At 39.3% G+C, this 16,439-nt stretch overlaps 2 protein-coding genes across 2 annotated transcripts in view; one reads left to right on the top strand and one right to left on the bottom strand.

Moving 5' to 3' along the window:
* Nucleotides 1-16,439, top strand: part of UBAC2 (UBA domain containing 2) — a 106,651-nt gene that overhangs the window by 18,261 nt on the left and 71,951 nt on the right. The window contains exons 3-4 of the mRNA XM_050898622.1: nt 1,826-1,945; nt 2,384-2,490. Coding sequence (XP_050754579.1) covers nt 1,826-1,945; nt 2,384-2,490 — 227 coding nt within the window. The remainder of the gene's footprint in view (nt 1-1,825; nt 1,946-2,383; nt 2,491-16,439) is intronic.
* On the bottom strand, nt 4,126-5,091 carry GPR18 (G protein-coupled receptor 18). Its single transcript, XM_050898607.1, has one exon. It carries the CDS (start codon nt 5,089-5,091, stop codon nt 4,126-4,128), a length of 966 nt encoding a protein of 321 aa, XP_050754564.1.

Below are 16,439 nucleotides of genomic sequence, written 5' to 3' on the forward strand. Positions count from 1 at the left end.
AGGAGGAAGGAGCGGCAGAAAGTGTGTGATGAACTGACCACAACCCCCATTCCCATCCCCCTGCGCTGCTGGGGGGAAGAAGGCAGAGGAATCGGGAGCAAAGCTGAGCCCGCGAAGAAGGGAGGGGTTGGGGGAAGGTGTGTTTTTAAGATATGGTTCTATTTCTCATCATCCTACTCTGATTTGATTGGTAACAAATTAAATTGATTTCTCCTCCCCCCCACTCCATTTTTTGCCTGTGACCATAATTGGTGAGTGATCCCTCCCTGTCCTGGTCTCGACTCAGGAGCCTTTCGTTATATTTTCTCCTCCCCATCCCACCAAGGGAGGAGGAGTGAGCGAGCGGCCACTTGGTGCTTTGTTGGTGGCTGGGCCTAAACCACGACATGCAGACAAGGGGGAGTCAGTGGATTTTGCATACCTTGACTTTAGCAGGGCCTTTAAGCCAGTCTGCCATTGTGTCCTTGAAGCAAAATTGGTGAGGCATGTACTGAATAACTGGACAAGAAGATGGGTGGAAAATTGGCTGGACTCTCAACAGAGTTATAGTCATCAGTGCAAAGTCCATTTGGCAGGTATTAATTAGGGGAGGGCCCCTCAGAGATCAGTGTTGGGACCAGTACCATTTAATGTCTTTGTTAGTGACCTGAATGATGGGATGGAGTGCACTTCAGGCAAGTTTGTGGGTGATCCAAAATTGGTGGGAATGGTGAATATGTTGGAAGGCAGGGCTACTATTCAGAGAGACCTTGGCAAGCCCAAGAAATGGGCTGATGGGAACTTCATGAATTGGAAAGTCCTGCTTCTGGGATGGAGTAACCTCAGGCTGTAACAGTGCAGGCTGAGGCGGGGCAAGTGCTTGGGAAGTAGCTCTGCAGAGAAGGACCTGTGGATCTTGGTGGACGACAGGAGTCAACAGTGCGCTCTTGCAGCCAAGAAGGCCAGCCATCTCCTGGACTGTATTAGTGTGAGAGTGTGGCCAGTAGGTCAAGGCAAGTGACCCTACTCCTCTAGTTGACACAGTGCTCTAGATGTGATCTCACAAGTGCCCAGTTCTGGGATCCTCAGTACAAGAAAGATATGAACACACTGGAGCAGGTCCACCAAGACAGTCAGAGGGCTGCAGCATGTGACATACAAGGAGAGGCTGAGAACTGGGTCTGCCCAGCTCAAGAAGAGAAGGCAAAGAGGAGATACCTTATTGCTGTCTACAAGTAGGTGATTAGAAGCTATAGAGAAGCTGGAGCCAGACTCTGCTTGGAGGTGCACTGAGGTAGTACAAGAGGTCGTGGATGCAAGGTGGAACATGGGAAATTCTGCCTAGATGTAAGGATTTGATTTAGTTTTTTAAACCATGGGGTGGCCAAACACTGGCACAGGTTGCCCAGAGAGGTTGTGGAATCTCCATCCTTGGAGGTGTTCCAAGACTCGACTTGACATGGCCTCAAGCAAGCGGATCTGATTAGACCTGCTTAGAGCAGTACACTGGACTAGTTGGTATCTGGAGGTCGCTTTAAAAATTTTTTGTTTCTGTAATTCTTCAGTTTACTAGGGTTGTGATTTCCATTTTTATTTGTAAATGTGAACTAGGGACATAAAAATGTATTTGACATTTCAATTGTAGATTTATTTTAACAGGCAGACCTCTTCCTTGAAAATATTTTATTTTTAAACAGACTTCTTGAACTCTCCATAACATTCTAGTCTCTTTATTTCCCTCCTTAAATGTACTGCATTGCTGTTATTTGACTTCGGTATTATATTCACTCTGAGCACAAATTCTGTAAAGAAGAGAGACTTAACATGACAATCTTTAACCTTCTAGATATGGAGACTTGTATGTGGGAGAACAGTATGTCTTGATTTGAAAGACACATTCTGCAGCAGTCTGCTCATTTACAACTTTAGAATATTTGAAAGAAGATATGGCAGCAGAAAATTTTCAGTAAGTTCCAGTTACTTTTTTTTAAACTGAAACTCTTTTCTACACTGTTTAGAATCTTGTAGTCGTGGATTAATATTGCAGTTATATATTTCTATACAAAATGTTAGTTATAAGTTAAAGGGTTTTAAAGAGAATTTGGTGTGCATAAATCTAAATTTATATTGATAATATCTTGCAGTCAGTGAATTATTCTAATTAAAGTTTGCAGCTGTATCAGTTGAAAGTTATCAGACCCATAGAATTTAATTTTGGTAACAAATCTAACTCTTCATTCTTCAGTATCTAGACATGTAGATCCGGAATTATGTTGTGGTAAAGATTTTATGTCTTAATTGAACTAGTATAATGGTTTTCTTGTTTTTTTCTTTTATTTAGAGATACAGTAAAACCTTATTTTTAAACTGTTGAATTAATTCACGTTAAACTTTTTCTTTCCAGTCCTTTTTACTGGGTTCTTGGATGCTCTCAGCTTTGTTTGACCTTCTCCTTGTAGAAATCACTCAGTATGTATTTGGCATCACCATCAACAGCTTGCCTTCTGGTTTGTAAGTAGCTCCTAATGGATGGGTTATTTTAGATATAGTTTCAAGGCGTTATTTTGTGCAGATCTGAATTTAAAAAAAACTTTATTCATGTAACCCTTTCAAACTAAATTTAATCCTCTTTTGAACTACAGTGTAAAGGTTCTTGGCACAACTACTGTATTTTCAAACATTCATTTCCTAGTTGTGATCTGTGGTTAATTAATTTATAATTTATCCATATAATGATTACTTTCCATTCTGTTAGTCCCATTTCCACTGTCAGCATGATTAAAACACGGCTTGCAGTGCACAAATTGTTGCCGTATTTGGTTTTGTTCAATGCGGTAAATCTGAAAACTGAAATCAGGTTGGTGCTGATTTCTTTCTTAAATCACAAAGACAGCACAACTGTAATTCATATCTTTATGTTCACTTTTAAATGCATATGCAGTTATATGCATTTCGTACTGGTATTTTGTATGTTTGTGTTTCAAAAATTGAGTGCTAGAGCATGTTATTCCATTTAGTGCTTGCATCTGAAGTTCTTAAAGCTTTAAGGTATTGAGTGGTTCAGTTTCGCATAACCTATATTTGAGATTTCTGCACTTAATAAGAGATGTACATGTTACAATAGAACCGTAGAGCTTGCAGAGCCTTTGTGGTTAAGCTTCTGACAGGCGACATCAGCCTCATATAGCCTTGAGTTTCCATGTGTCACACACTCTGAGGTAATAATAAAAGCTCTTGGAGCGAGATTTTTAATATTAAACACCATATTAGGCTTTTTTTATTTCTACTTTTTTAGTATGTCTCTTGAAAGTAGCTAAAGGTTGATTTAATAGGGAAGAAAAAGCATGTGTTTGACGTTATAAAGATATATTTTTTGTAGTCTGTGAGTATTCAAAAGGAGTTGAAAGCTTGAGTAGTACTGTAGTTACTCATCATGTTTGCTACCTTGAAGTTTGTTGCTGGGACATAGGCTGCTAGTGTGTCTGGACAAATTCAGTATTTTCATCTGTGTAAAAAGGTACTTTGTGCAAGAGTAGGGTGTAATAAATGTGCACATCATACCCACAGGGAACTAATGAACAGTTTGACTATTATACCTTTTGATGTTATTTTTATCTATGACTGCAGAATGTTGTCAGTTACAAAGAAATCTGCATTGAAGAAGTTTTTAGTTGAATGAAATATAAATGTTACCTACATATGCTTTCTCTTTAAGTCATGCTAACATTGATCTTGAGAGAATGAAGCTAATTTTAGAAGTGTGGGATATACAGTAGTTTCAGGAGCATCTGGTTGTGCAAATATAAAAAATTAATATATATGTTGCATCATAATTCTTCAGTGTTGTCTGCTTTATTATACTAATAGTCATTTTTTCATGTCTGACAATATTCACAATCTTTTGAGATGACAAAAGCATTGGCAAGTTTAACACTGATAGTAGGTTTTAGTTCATTTCAGATTTACAAAAGCTGTCGAGCAAATATAAAGAGGTGCAATTATTCTGCTTCTGTCATATTTACAGTGCAACAAATGTATCTATTACTTCTGGCTATAGAAAATTCTTCAGTGTAGTCAAAATGCTAGAATTCGGATAAAGAATAACTTTTTTGCATTATAGAAGTCCCCTGACATTTTTTGCTCTTTTTATATCATTTCACTGTTCATATTACTGAGTGATCTTACACTTCCAGTTCGAAAACTTTTCCTGCGCACGCTTCGAAGGTAATTGCGATAAAGGATTACACTGATGACTCTTGCCTGAAATTGTTTAGAAACAATATAGTACAGTATAACATCCAAGCATGTACTGAGATTCATGAGAAAGGTGGTAAAGGCTGCCCAGGGATTGTAAGTTGTATCTTCATCTTGCAACATCAGGAAGGCGAAGCAAATGTGGAAGGGTACAAAGCAGATGAGTACTTGAGCAATCAGAGTAACTATAATTCTTATGGATCTCTCCTTGGCCTTAGGCTTCAGTTTGGAAGTCTTGCCGTGGATAAAATTGTAAATAATGACTAGGTAACACCCCATCATGATAAACAAGGGAATCAAAAAGAAAAAAATCAAGCGAGAAAAGTTCAATGTATTTACTTCCTTTAAATGGATGATATCAAGCATTTTCATGCAGGTGGTGAAATTCGAGGCTTTGTCTGGATCAGATTGTAAAAAGAGCAATGGGGACGTTGTTGCGAGGGTCATTACCCAGATTCCAGTGCAAGCCAGCACAGCTTTTTTTGTATTTTTTAGTTCTTTGACATGTTTGGGCTGGACAATAGCCATAAATCTGTCTACGCTTATAAAAGTGAGCAACCAAAGAGCAATGGCTGGATAAAATATAGTGAAAGCACTGATAATCCGACAGAACGTATCTCCGAAAGGCCATGTTTCTTTCCCATGGTAGATTATCCGAAAAGGCAAGGAAAATATAAAAATTATGTCAAGTAATGCCACATTCATCATATATACAGTTATAGTTGTTCTCTTCTTGGTAGTGCAGCTGAAAACCCATAGTGCAGTGGCATTCACCAGCAAGCCCACTGTGAATACAAAACTGTAGAAGACCAGTGATGCAATCCTGTATTCTTCAGGGTGGTCATTTCCAGGCATCATATTTTAATTGAATTTAGGAATAGTTGTTGCACTCCATAAATACCCTAAAAATAGATAAAATATGAAAAGTTATTCTCAGTCAAATAAAAACTTTCTTTAAAAACAAACAAGAAGATTGTTGTAGGATGGGGTTTAGGGCTGAGATTGTATTGTTTAGCTGTGAAAATGTGCTAGCTTTGTTGCATTTTCTGACTACAAATACGTTATTGTGCTCTGAAGGAAGTACGTGTACTGTCAGACTTGTGAGAAATAGTACTTATAAGCTAGTTTTAATTAAATATTTTTAATTACTTAAGAGATTTCTTATATAAGGAATCAAAAAGTCAAGATTGACCAGCTACTTTGAGTGTGCTTCGGTAGCTGATAATTAGATTGAAACAGCTGTAATTGAGGTAAGAGAGCTATTTTCTAAAGAAAATATTTCTTCAAGTTATCCCTGTTTAAAAATTATTGACTAAAACTAGTTATGAAAAGAAGTAAGTGAGCATGGCATGTAGTGACATTTGGATATGCAAAGTGAAGTATTGACTTTGCATTTTATCTGTGTAGGAACAACTTAGCTCCCAAAAGAGTAGGTGCCTGCTGTTGCTCATAAAAGACACTAAAAAGCTATCTCAATAGCTACGTAGCTTCTAATACAGTATTTAATCCCAGGGCATCAGAACCAACCACCTGACATATGAATGAGATTAATAGATTGATAGACTTCCTATTTAAAAAAGTAAAAAGTTGGGAAGCAGTGCAATCTCCGACCAGGCCCTATGTGAATAGTATTTGTTGGGGGAGGTGAAAGTTGCTGGCTGGTAGCCAGCTGCTCCAGAGCACAGTTGTGTTGCTTCTCTCGGCTTTGTGGTCATAGGAGTTGGATATCTGAAATGTCATTATGCAGACTCAGGTGATGAGAGCTGAAAAAGATTATCCCCTGGTTTACTTGGGAGCCATTTGAGGATGGCAGACTTTACCTGGTGTTTGCATGGGTGCTTTGGTTAACCCACACCCCCCCCTGCTTTCCTGGCTCTTGCTGTGGTCACAGTTTCATGACTTCGCATGGGAGGGTTCCTCTTGTTTGGCATTTTACCCAGCCCTGTGGCAGCTTTGTGAAGAGGAGGAGGAGGAAAGAGTTGTTTGTCTGATCTTCACACTTGTGACAAGCAGCCAAGTAACTTCTACAGTATCAGTTAGGCACCAAAACTGTTCTCAAGAGCAGAAGAGTGCATAGTTCCTGTGTGTGTTTTATCTCCAAAAGTGGAGAATGCATTAAAAAAAAAGCTTATTTTTACTGCTTGTCTGGTTTATGCTTTCACTGTAATGTTACCAGGTTCTTTTTGCAGTGGTATAGGAATACATAGGGGATTGAACCAGTGTTTATTAATCTAACATCCTGGTTCAACACTGGCAAATATCAGCTGCTTTTGAGAAGAGTATCCGTGGAGTAACTAACTTAAGTGTGACCTATTAAATCTTTCTTCAGGTTAGTTTCTGGCTTGAAATATGAAGTTTGGACTTCTGATTTTCTTACAATTCTCCAGTTTACAGATATAAAAAAAATTATGCATACAAATATCTAGCCCTAAACTTTTGTCTCAAAGGTTTTTTTTTTTTTATCTGTACAAAACAGAAAGGTGTGTTTTCTGATCAGATGAGGTCATTAGAACATGTAACAGAATTTATGTTTTGTATGGGAAAAGCTATGCATATAATACTGACAAAAAAGAGGTTTGGAGGGCATCTGTATGAATGCCTCTAAAATACCTCATTGTGTGAAGAACCCTAAAAATAAAAAAATTAAGGAGTGATAGCAGACCTTATTGAAAGGTAGATGGCATATGCTTGAAAGAAAATTTTTGTAGCACATGCTTGTAGCACAGTTGAAATATTATCTGGCATACTGTCACGCTTTCATTACTGTTGCATAAAATTGTCCAAATATGCTTAACACACACACACACACCCACCCTGCCCCGGCACATTTTAAGTGTTTTTTTCTCTTTTGTTCTGTTTTTTACTTTCTTTCTAGTGGTTGTGTATGACAGTGCATGACTACCTATCTCAAGATCCTGACTGATTTAGCAGGTGAACTGAGTAGTAATGTATAGGATAGGTAGAAGAATTCACTTTTCATAGGTGAATGTTAATAAACAGCATGGATTTTGGTTTTGGTTTTGCTCTTCTCTCCTTTGGACTTGCAGTGACTGTAATCGTTTCTGGTCAGGTCCTGTTTCCGAAATAACCAGCAGGCTGATGTTGATGGGAAGAGAGGAAGCTGAATGTGGTGTGACCTTCTATCAGGAAAACCTGTGGTTCCATGCCTTTTTTGCCGGTTATTTCAAGTTTGTGCCAGTTTTGAGATACATCAAAGAATGGACCTACTGTAATAAAAAGGGGATTTTTTTGTTTAGTTGTTGAAGACATTGTTTCCAAACTTTGTGGGTTTAAATGCATGTCAGTGTTATAATTAGGTATTTCTCCTAAATTTAATTTTTAAGAATTTAAAATTTAGATAAGAAATAATGAGATTTTTTTAAAGTGTGTAGTTACCTATCTGCATTTATACCTGAATGCAGATGTTCTGCTTTTTCATCAGTACTTGTCTGCATGGAGTTCAGGTTGATATCTCCCAGGTCAGCCCAAGTAGATCTTTGTGTGCCTCTGAGTGGATGGTTTTGCCCTAGTTGCCATTTTTCGTAATGGGAACACTTACTTACTGGTATTGATTAAAGCACTTGCTGAAGAGCCCCTGGAGTCACTAGTTTCTGGATGTCTGTCTGTGTTAATTCTGAATGATTACTCTGATGTTCGTCCGCATGTTTTATCAATCTGTTCTAATTTTTTAATGATAGCTGAGGTCCTGAATGTCTAATGTGAATTGTGAAGCCCATCTACGTGCTGTGTATGAGAACAAAGACTTTCAGAACAAAACCAGAATTAAATCTTTTCCTCCAGATTCTTACTATGAGTTAGGCAACAGTGACTCCATTTAAAGGATTATGTGTGTATCTCTCTTCCCAATCCCCTTTTTTTCCTTTGGCTGTCCCTTACATTTGCTCACATTTCCCTGAGGAGGACATGGCTTTCAGTGAAGCACAGAGAGACCAAGCAACAAGATCTTCTCCTGGTTTTAGTTTAATGAAAACAAACATTTTTGCTTTAGTGATAATGTACTTACCAATCCTTTTAGTTATTGCATATTTTTAAATTTATTGTTAAAATCCTAAACAACAGCATTTATGGTACTATGCTTTTACAAATGCAGTCGTTTTGCTTTAAATGTTATTTATAGAATGCTGCTGATACTTTGAAAATGCATTAAAGAATTAAATCTTTTCATTAGTTCTAGAATTAATGCCTGTGTTCAGCTTCTGAAGAAAGAAGTCTATCTTAGCAATGTACATAAACATCCAAGTTACTTTGTTAGCATAGCATAATGGATTGTTACTCACCTTTTGTGCACTGCAAGAGTTGCTCCTTTCATAGCCCCAAATCTGTAGAAGGTTTAGACTTCCTCTTCTCTGCTCAGCTTCACTTAGCTAAAATAGCTCCTCTTCACAGGCAGGAAACAATGACGTAATCTAGCTAGTTCTGAGGTCTTTTATTGGTCATACTTAAAAGTTAATATTTCATGTACATGTGGTGTCTGTGAACTGATATTTCTAGTCCCTTTCAACAGGCAAGCTTTTATAATATTTCCAGTGTGGTCAAACTGGGCTGTTGTACTATGTATCTTTTTAAAATACATTTTTAAATGTTTGTGGTATAATAATGAAAGCATATTTTTGGTTAATGTTTACATGCAAAGGTATCTGCAAGAATACACATCTTGGTTATGCAGAAGTTTCTGATAAGCACAATGTAAATGTATTTTCTGTAGAGCGTAGTCTGTTTTTTGTGGAAATCCCCATTTTATTTATATTACCTTGGATAGTAGTCAGTCTGAAAGTGACAGAAACTCGCTGCATTTGAAATGAGAAGTTTGATTCACTTGAATACACGGCTTCGTTTATGCCTGTACTTACCATGTTTTACTAACACAACAGCAATGTTCCTATATTTTATTTGCTGTCTAAAATAACAGCATGACTATTTAAGACCATTAAGCTTTGCAGAAAAATGCTGTATGAAGAGAAGTTTTAGCCTTTGTTAAAATGGTGTAAAACCTCTGAACTGTGTCACTGCAACAGACATCTTTGGTGGGATGAGAGTATTCACAAAGGCTAATAGGTAAGGAAGACTAATTTCCTACATTTTCTCTTTGTCAACTTGAAAAAAGATCCAACCTTTGAAAGAGCCATTCAGAGAAGGAGATCATTCCAAATGCTCTGTAGAGCGCTCGCTAGCTCCAGGTCTCTGGTTGGCAGTCTTTGGGACATTGAAGCACACTACAGAGAGTTTGGTACCTCTTGTGGTGTCCTTCCCCACCCCCCCAAATGAAGTGGAGAGATTTGTGTTGAGGACGGGAACAGTAATGTTTCAGTCTCCTCCTGACACGCAGTCAAGAATTTGCCAGGATGTGCACATGGTACCAGAAGCAACGAAGTCCTGCAGTTCAGATGTAGCCAGAACCTGGTTGGCTTGTGGGAAAGTCTTTCTTCACTGACTGTAAAAGTAATGCACATAGGTGATCCTCACTTAGTGCTAAAGATAACTTCTGTGAAAAATACCCTCTTTGCTGGAGTCATGCAGTTTATCTCAGCTGAATGGGTTTGTGGTAGTGTGTAGGTATTTGCATAGGTCAGTGTGATGGGTGAAGTAATCACAGGGAGGGACCTGGGTATGGTTTTCAGTGTGTAGATTAATCATATCTTTAAATATTTGGTCTTTCCTGTTTAGGTGAACTAATACCAACCTTAATTTTTGTGATCATTCCAAAGACCTTTTAAATGCAATGAGCTGCAAATCCTACCCAGACCATCCTATAGAAATATAAATCTATTTTAAAAGTGCTTAATATTTTAGGATTGAGGAGTATCTTAAAAGAACTAAACAGTGTTGAAAACTCTTCAGTGGCTTTATCATTAGCAAAACAACTCAGGAGCATGCTTCAGCAGGATGAGTCACTCATACTGTTTTCAAGTTTAGTGGAAGCTCATTGAAATTCAGTGACATACATATTTTTGAAAGGTTTAAAAAAGAGTCTGTGGCTCCTGGAAGAGAATAACTAGGCTGCTGAACTCTCCTAGGCAAAAGTACTTTATTTTGGGAAAAATAATGTACAGAAGTCCAGGGGTCCCTTCCCACCTAAATTGCAGTATGAATGTACCGAAACAAGCAAGTGGATAGACAGTGCCTCCCTTAGCTAAAGGAGGAGTACAAAAGTACTTCTGGATTTGGATGGAAACCAGGCAGATGTTGAGGCTGGGATCGGAAAAGCTGTATGCTGTGAACTGCCTCTTGGCTTGCTGTCTTCTTGGTGGAGGGTCGGAAGGGTGAGGTTTTATAGCTGTGTCTCATTTTGTCTGAAGAGGGTGGCTGACATCTTGACCCTACAGGGGAGGTTGTGCCTTGTGAAGGCAGCTGGAATCAGTTTACATAGGTGGATAACAGCAGCCCAGTTGAGTTTACTAGCAGATTAACCATCCAGCTGGTTTGCCGTAGCATATACATGTCAGTCTGTGTTCTACTTTCACTCAGGCTTTTCACAGTCTGCGTGGCGGAGAAGAGGCAGCCGAACGGTTCTTCTGCTGACAGGCTGGGAGGCCTTCCCCCTGAGCATGGTGGGGCAGCTCTGTTGGGCAGCTCTGTCTAGCAGCAGTGTGCTGAAAAGAGGTGTTTGCACTACCAGCAAGCATGTGTTCATTCTTGTCTAGGTGCTTAGGCTGGCTGCAGCTGCAGAGTGATAAACATTTGGACATGAACACCCAAGTGAAAAGTTGCACTAACTGTGGTTTGTGAGAGGCAATGGGCCGCTCTGCTGTGCTGCATTCCCCTGGCGCTTTGGTTTCTGTTGTAGGAAGCACCTGACTCTATTTTTGTTTTCTTCTGTACTGTTTTATCAGCGAGAGATGAGTGTCTTGCATTGGTTTCCCTCAGATGGGTGAGTACTTCCACCGCTCCAGCTTTTACTGAAACAAATGCTCAGTTCCCTCCAGGGTCTTTTTTTGCTGTTCTGAAGCTCGGGGATTAGAGAAGATAATTTTCGTTGCGTTATGTTGTGTTAAAACCGTTTTTGCGTAGTTAAAAGCTAAGCCAATGTACTTCATGTCTGAGGATAAGGCAGAGTGCACAGGTGGTCTATTACGGTGCCTTCGCTAACTGGCAGTAAGCCTTAGAAGAAACGAGCTTGATCACTTGCAACAATGTGAAAGTGCAGCACTGAAGGGATTGTCTTCATGCTGTTGCTTTTTCAGGAGTAATGTACTGCTGGGTCATTCTCTTTCCACGGTTTAGTCATGGTACAGAAAAGTATGTTTTGCCTGCCTACTTACCATGTAATGTAAGCTTTGCCCAGCTGATACAGCGAAGTTCTGCACGCAGAGGGGCAGAAGGATCACCCTCTGCTTCAGTTTGGTAAGGCGCAGGCTTGAGCTTGTGTTCCCCTTCTCCTTCCGAACTTTCCATCTTTTGGACCTATTGAAGAGAAGGAACTGAAGCTCCTTGCACAGTCCAGTGCACCAGTGGTGCAGGAAGCAACTCTCCCATGTGTCAGTTTGTTAACTTACCGGCTTGCTGCAGTGGGTGAGTTCACATGCAGTTTTCGGTTACTGTTCTCAACCTCAATGAAATGTGCTTCATTTTTTATTCCCGTATTGTGTTGTACCATAGTGAACATTTAAGAATAGACTACTGGTTAAAAGTTGTCATGGCACTGAATGCATAAACTTGTTGCAGTTGTTTCCAGTTTTGCCATATGCGTGTTACTCAGAGGCTGCGTCATGGCATAGCTGTCCCTCCTCTCCCACTCCTCAACCTGCGAGTGAGTATAAATGCTGTGTGCAGCAGAGCTGAAGGAATGGGAAACAGAACAGCTTAAGAGGACTGCAGCCTAGTTAGCTGTACTTGACGTCCCAATTACTGTCACCTTTTGCTTTCTCTTTTGTGTTTTGCTAGAATTTGGTGTGGTTTGAGGAAGGAGTTCTGATTTTTTCCTTTTAAAAAAAAATCCACAATGAAATTGACATTTCATGTTTCTCCTGTTTTGTTTTTTTTTTCCCCTCCTTCTCTTGTACAGCCAAGACACACCCTGTGTCACTAAATACCCTAAAAATACACAGTGCGTCTGGTCTGCAGCATCAGCCTTTGAAAGAAGCAATACTTCAAAAATCAATTTAAATGAAAGTTGCATCTCTAAGATGTCTGAGAGTGAGGTAGTGGACTAGAGACAGTGGTTTGTTACGCAGCAGCAATCTCAGGATGTATGTAGTCTAATATTAGCTCATGGCAAATACCAGCACAACTCCATGCTTGTTGATGAACCCACATTGCCTTTGGCAGTTTTCTTAAAATGTTGTGTCTGTGTTCTGCTGTGTTGGGAAGCAGCTTTTTTTTCCAAAAAGTACAGATTTCTCATGACAAATATTTCATAGTTGTTTAAAACCTGCATGAATACTCAGCTTTTTTATTTTCTTTTTAAATCTGTATGCATTGTCAGGAGCTATGCAATGGGTTAGTTGTTCCAGTTTGGAAGTGTCTAGGAGAGCTTTTTCAAATATTCTTTCCTTACTAAGTATGTGTTATGTGATATTTTTACTATTAAACTGCTCTTAGAAGTCTCAGGTGCATAGGAGTACTGTTCTGAAACTTGATATGATAGAGTTAATGTTTCAAGAGAAATGTCTTTATTGGGAGCTGCTTATACTCAGATTCCTTTGATGAAGTCTAGTGCAGAAGTAGGGAACATCAGTGTGACTCCTCCAGAGTTCAGGAGCTTGGACAACCTCTGCTCAGTTACTAGCCTGAGTATATGTAATCAGAAATTAAATAATTAAAAATTGCTACATACACTTTAGCATGCCAGTGAAGTGTTTAATCAAAAATACCTGAAGTGAGAGTGAGCTGTGCAAGTATTTGAATTAGAATAAGCGCTGTCCTTTAAATTCAAGGGCACCTTGCTGTGTGTTGCATTCCTGTGCGTGGTGCCCAGCCCTGTCAGGTAGCTTGCTTTGATGAAGTGACAGTCTTCTAATGTTGTTCTGCCTGTGCCACCTGTCTCTGGCACAGACTAACAAACACGATAATGTGTTGAGGTTGTGAAGCTTGGTGTGCTGTGGTGGAGTTGAGCTGGCACGAGAGGGAGCATTCAGGATGGTAAAGGGGCTGGCATAATCCAGACTGGGACAAAGCAGCTCAACTCCTGCCACATAGGAGTGAATCTGGTTAGTTAGAATCTCTGCAGGGCAGGGTTGCTTGGTGTGTAGGCTCAGCACTGTCCTTGGAGGGACATGGAGGAGAATTTGAGTGTAAGTATGCTCAGTGCACCTGAACGCTGGGACAAGGCCAGCCGATGCTGTGAGCTGGCAAAGGAAGACAGCAGAGCTGGCTGTGAGCAGATGACTTCAGAGAAGTCACTATGTTTGCAGGTACAGAGCTGGGTCCTGTCAGGGACTCTATACTTTCTGACCAACTATTCAACTACAAAAAAATATATATATATTTTACACACACACATGCACTTTAAAGGGAAGGAGCTGAAAATCCTGAGCTTTATCACGACAAGAAGCCTAGCACAGTAAGGCAGGGCAGAGATTTGAAGTTCAATAATTTAGCAGCAGTCTTCCTTATGTAGACATTGTGTTGGTAAAGATGGCTTTAAGAGAGGATGGGCCAGTGAAGCTGAACTGGGACTTGTGTACCTTGTATTCTCTGCCACTTTCATCCTTTGCCTCCAAATCATACTGCCTGTCAATGCATTTTTATTTTTGTCCTAGAACATCTGGGACATTGCTTTCATTTGCTTGTAACTGAGCTCTGTGCTGTGTGGTGATATGGGCCACCAAATTCATAGCACTTACCGAAACAGCAGAAATAAGAGGGAGTGCAAAGCTTGTTTTGAATGAGGTACAGTAGAGGAAGAAAGGGCAGTAAAGGTGGCGGGATGTTGGACATCTATGTATTCCTTCTTTCTAATTTGATAGCATATGGAGGTAACCATAAGAACTATACCAGCAGCCCATGGCTCACTGGTATAGTGCTCATTACTGTCTAGATAACGTAGTTTATTTCCAAGATGATGGGGCCTAAACTGTCACAGTTATTGGATGAGTGCTTGGCATAGTATCTTTTAGTAGTGATCCTGGATCTGGCTTCTTTTTACTGCCAGACAGTTCCTGGCCCAATGCTTATAATGCCTGGTGCTAAGATCTCAGACATTTGAAAATGGGGCTTAGCCTCTAATAAGAAACAGTTTTGTGAAATGCATTTTAACCTATGCTGTGGTGAAGATTAATTACTGCATCAATGCTGCCATCTATGGATCTTTAGCTAGCATAGCAACAGATCTTTGGAACAGCAGAAAACTGGTATAATGGGGTCATTCTTTTATACACCTGCACTACTTAGACAGTTGTGAAGGAAAACTGGTTATGAAGACTGAAAACCACTTTGACTCCCCCATGGAAGGGAGGGTCCACTGCATGGCATGGAGGCTTGGATTGTTCCTGTAGTTGTAGAACTGCAAATTCTGTTGTTGCTCAGAGAGTTACATTTCGTACAGGTCTCCCCCTTGCATTTCTTTTTGAACAATAAGATACAATTCTGAGAATGAGTTGTAAGTGACGACTTCCTTACTGTGTATAGTCTGAATTTACCCTCAAAAAGTGAAGAATTAGAAGACACCTAGTGGAGGAAGGAGAAGGACTGGAGGCAACATTTACCATTCTTCTTCTGGCTTTATTATATAACACAAGGATAAAAACTAAAATTAAAAATTAAGCAAGCCTCTGTTTTTAAAGCCACCCACCTCCTGATTTTGTTGTGTTTTATTTGTCTGGTATGTCTCTATCAAAATAAGACACAATAGCAACAACTTTCTTACCACAGCACTTCATTTTTCTGAAGGAGTGGGTGTTTGTGTTCTAAAAGTTTTATGATTAAATTATTTCATGAAAATAAACAATGCCTTCTTTCCTATGTGGGAACAGGGGACCTCCTTTTTAGCTTAATAGTTGACCCTTGAAGGTTATTTTCAGTCTACGTGGGGATGATCAACTCTAAGAAAATCAGCTTTTCTTTCTGTCTTTACTAGCAGCTTGTGTTTTTTTCCCCTCTTCTCTTCCTCTTTCGGGAAGTAGGAACACCTTGTTTGTTCCTCATGTTCAACCATAGTAAAGGAAGATGGGGATGTGGAACTCCCTTTGGAATTTAAAAGGAAATCCTGCATCTAATTGTAGATGTCTGTGCCAAACAATTCTGTACAAATGATAATTTTGGCTATTGTTTGCAAATTGGCTTACTGTCGGTGGTGCCCCATGTTACTTGATCTGAAGGAAAACAATCTCGAAGTAGTCATTACATCCTAGAAACCTCAGTTGTCTCGTATCTGTAGAAGTTCTGCTATGAGCATGGATTACTACAACATTTTTGTTTTAAGGATCTGGTATCCTTTCATATAAGGGATAACATATCCCCCTCCATCACGGAATGAACTGCCTCCATTCCAATGATGGTCTATGTATCTCTCTTCCCTCTCCTTGTATTTGTAGGGCAGCTAATTATTTGATTGGGGCGGAGGAAAAAGGAAGAAAAATGGATTACTAATTCTTCAAAGCGGTTGGAGATGTTATTAGTATGAGGAGATACTGTGTCTGTCATGTCTTTTTGCAAAATAAAGAGTGTATGATTGCTCTCTTAGGACAAAGAGGAGGAGGTTAATTGAGTAACTTCACAAAGGACGTCTCGCAGTGAGTGATGCTTTAAAGAAACTCCTCTTCATTTACCAAAGTAATGGACAGAAGTTGATTCAGTAAGTTCAGTGGTTTTCTGAGAAGGCACAGTTGTATGATTGAGAGTTTAAAAAACACATACGCATGAGACAGAAGACAGCGCATATAGTTAGTAAAAAAACTAACGTGGTTGCTTCACTAAAGAATTAAGAAATTAGAATGTCTCTTTTTCAGAGTTAAAGGACTTTGCAGACTTTCTTTATAAATAACAAGATTTTTTGGTATGCCTTTCTTTTAAAATTTCCTCTTTGTTTTTTTTTTATGCTTACTGAATACTCTCTTTTTGTTTAGTCATCACTTTGCTTCAGACACCTTGGTCTGTAGTTGTGAAAAAGGGTTATACGGTGGTCTTAATAGGGAAGTATTTTTTGCAAAGAAATCACTTCTCTGCTACAGCTTTTCTATTTTGTTTCTGTTTTGTCATGAACAAGCTAAACAATTTCCTGCCAGCAATTTAGGCCTTAGAATACTTAC

The sequence above is a fragment of the Gymnogyps californianus genome, chromosome 1, assembly GCF_018139145.2.
Source record: "Gymnogyps californianus isolate 813 chromosome 1, ASM1813914v2, whole genome shotgun sequence".
In the NCBI taxonomy this organism is placed as follows: Eukaryota; Metazoa; Chordata; class Aves; order Accipitriformes; family Cathartidae; genus Gymnogyps; species Gymnogyps californianus.

Coding starts and splice junctions, on each gene's coding strand:
- GPR18 (XM_050898607.1), bottom strand. CDS start 5,091: ATGATGCCTGGAAATGACCACCCTGAAGAATACAGGATTGCATCACTG.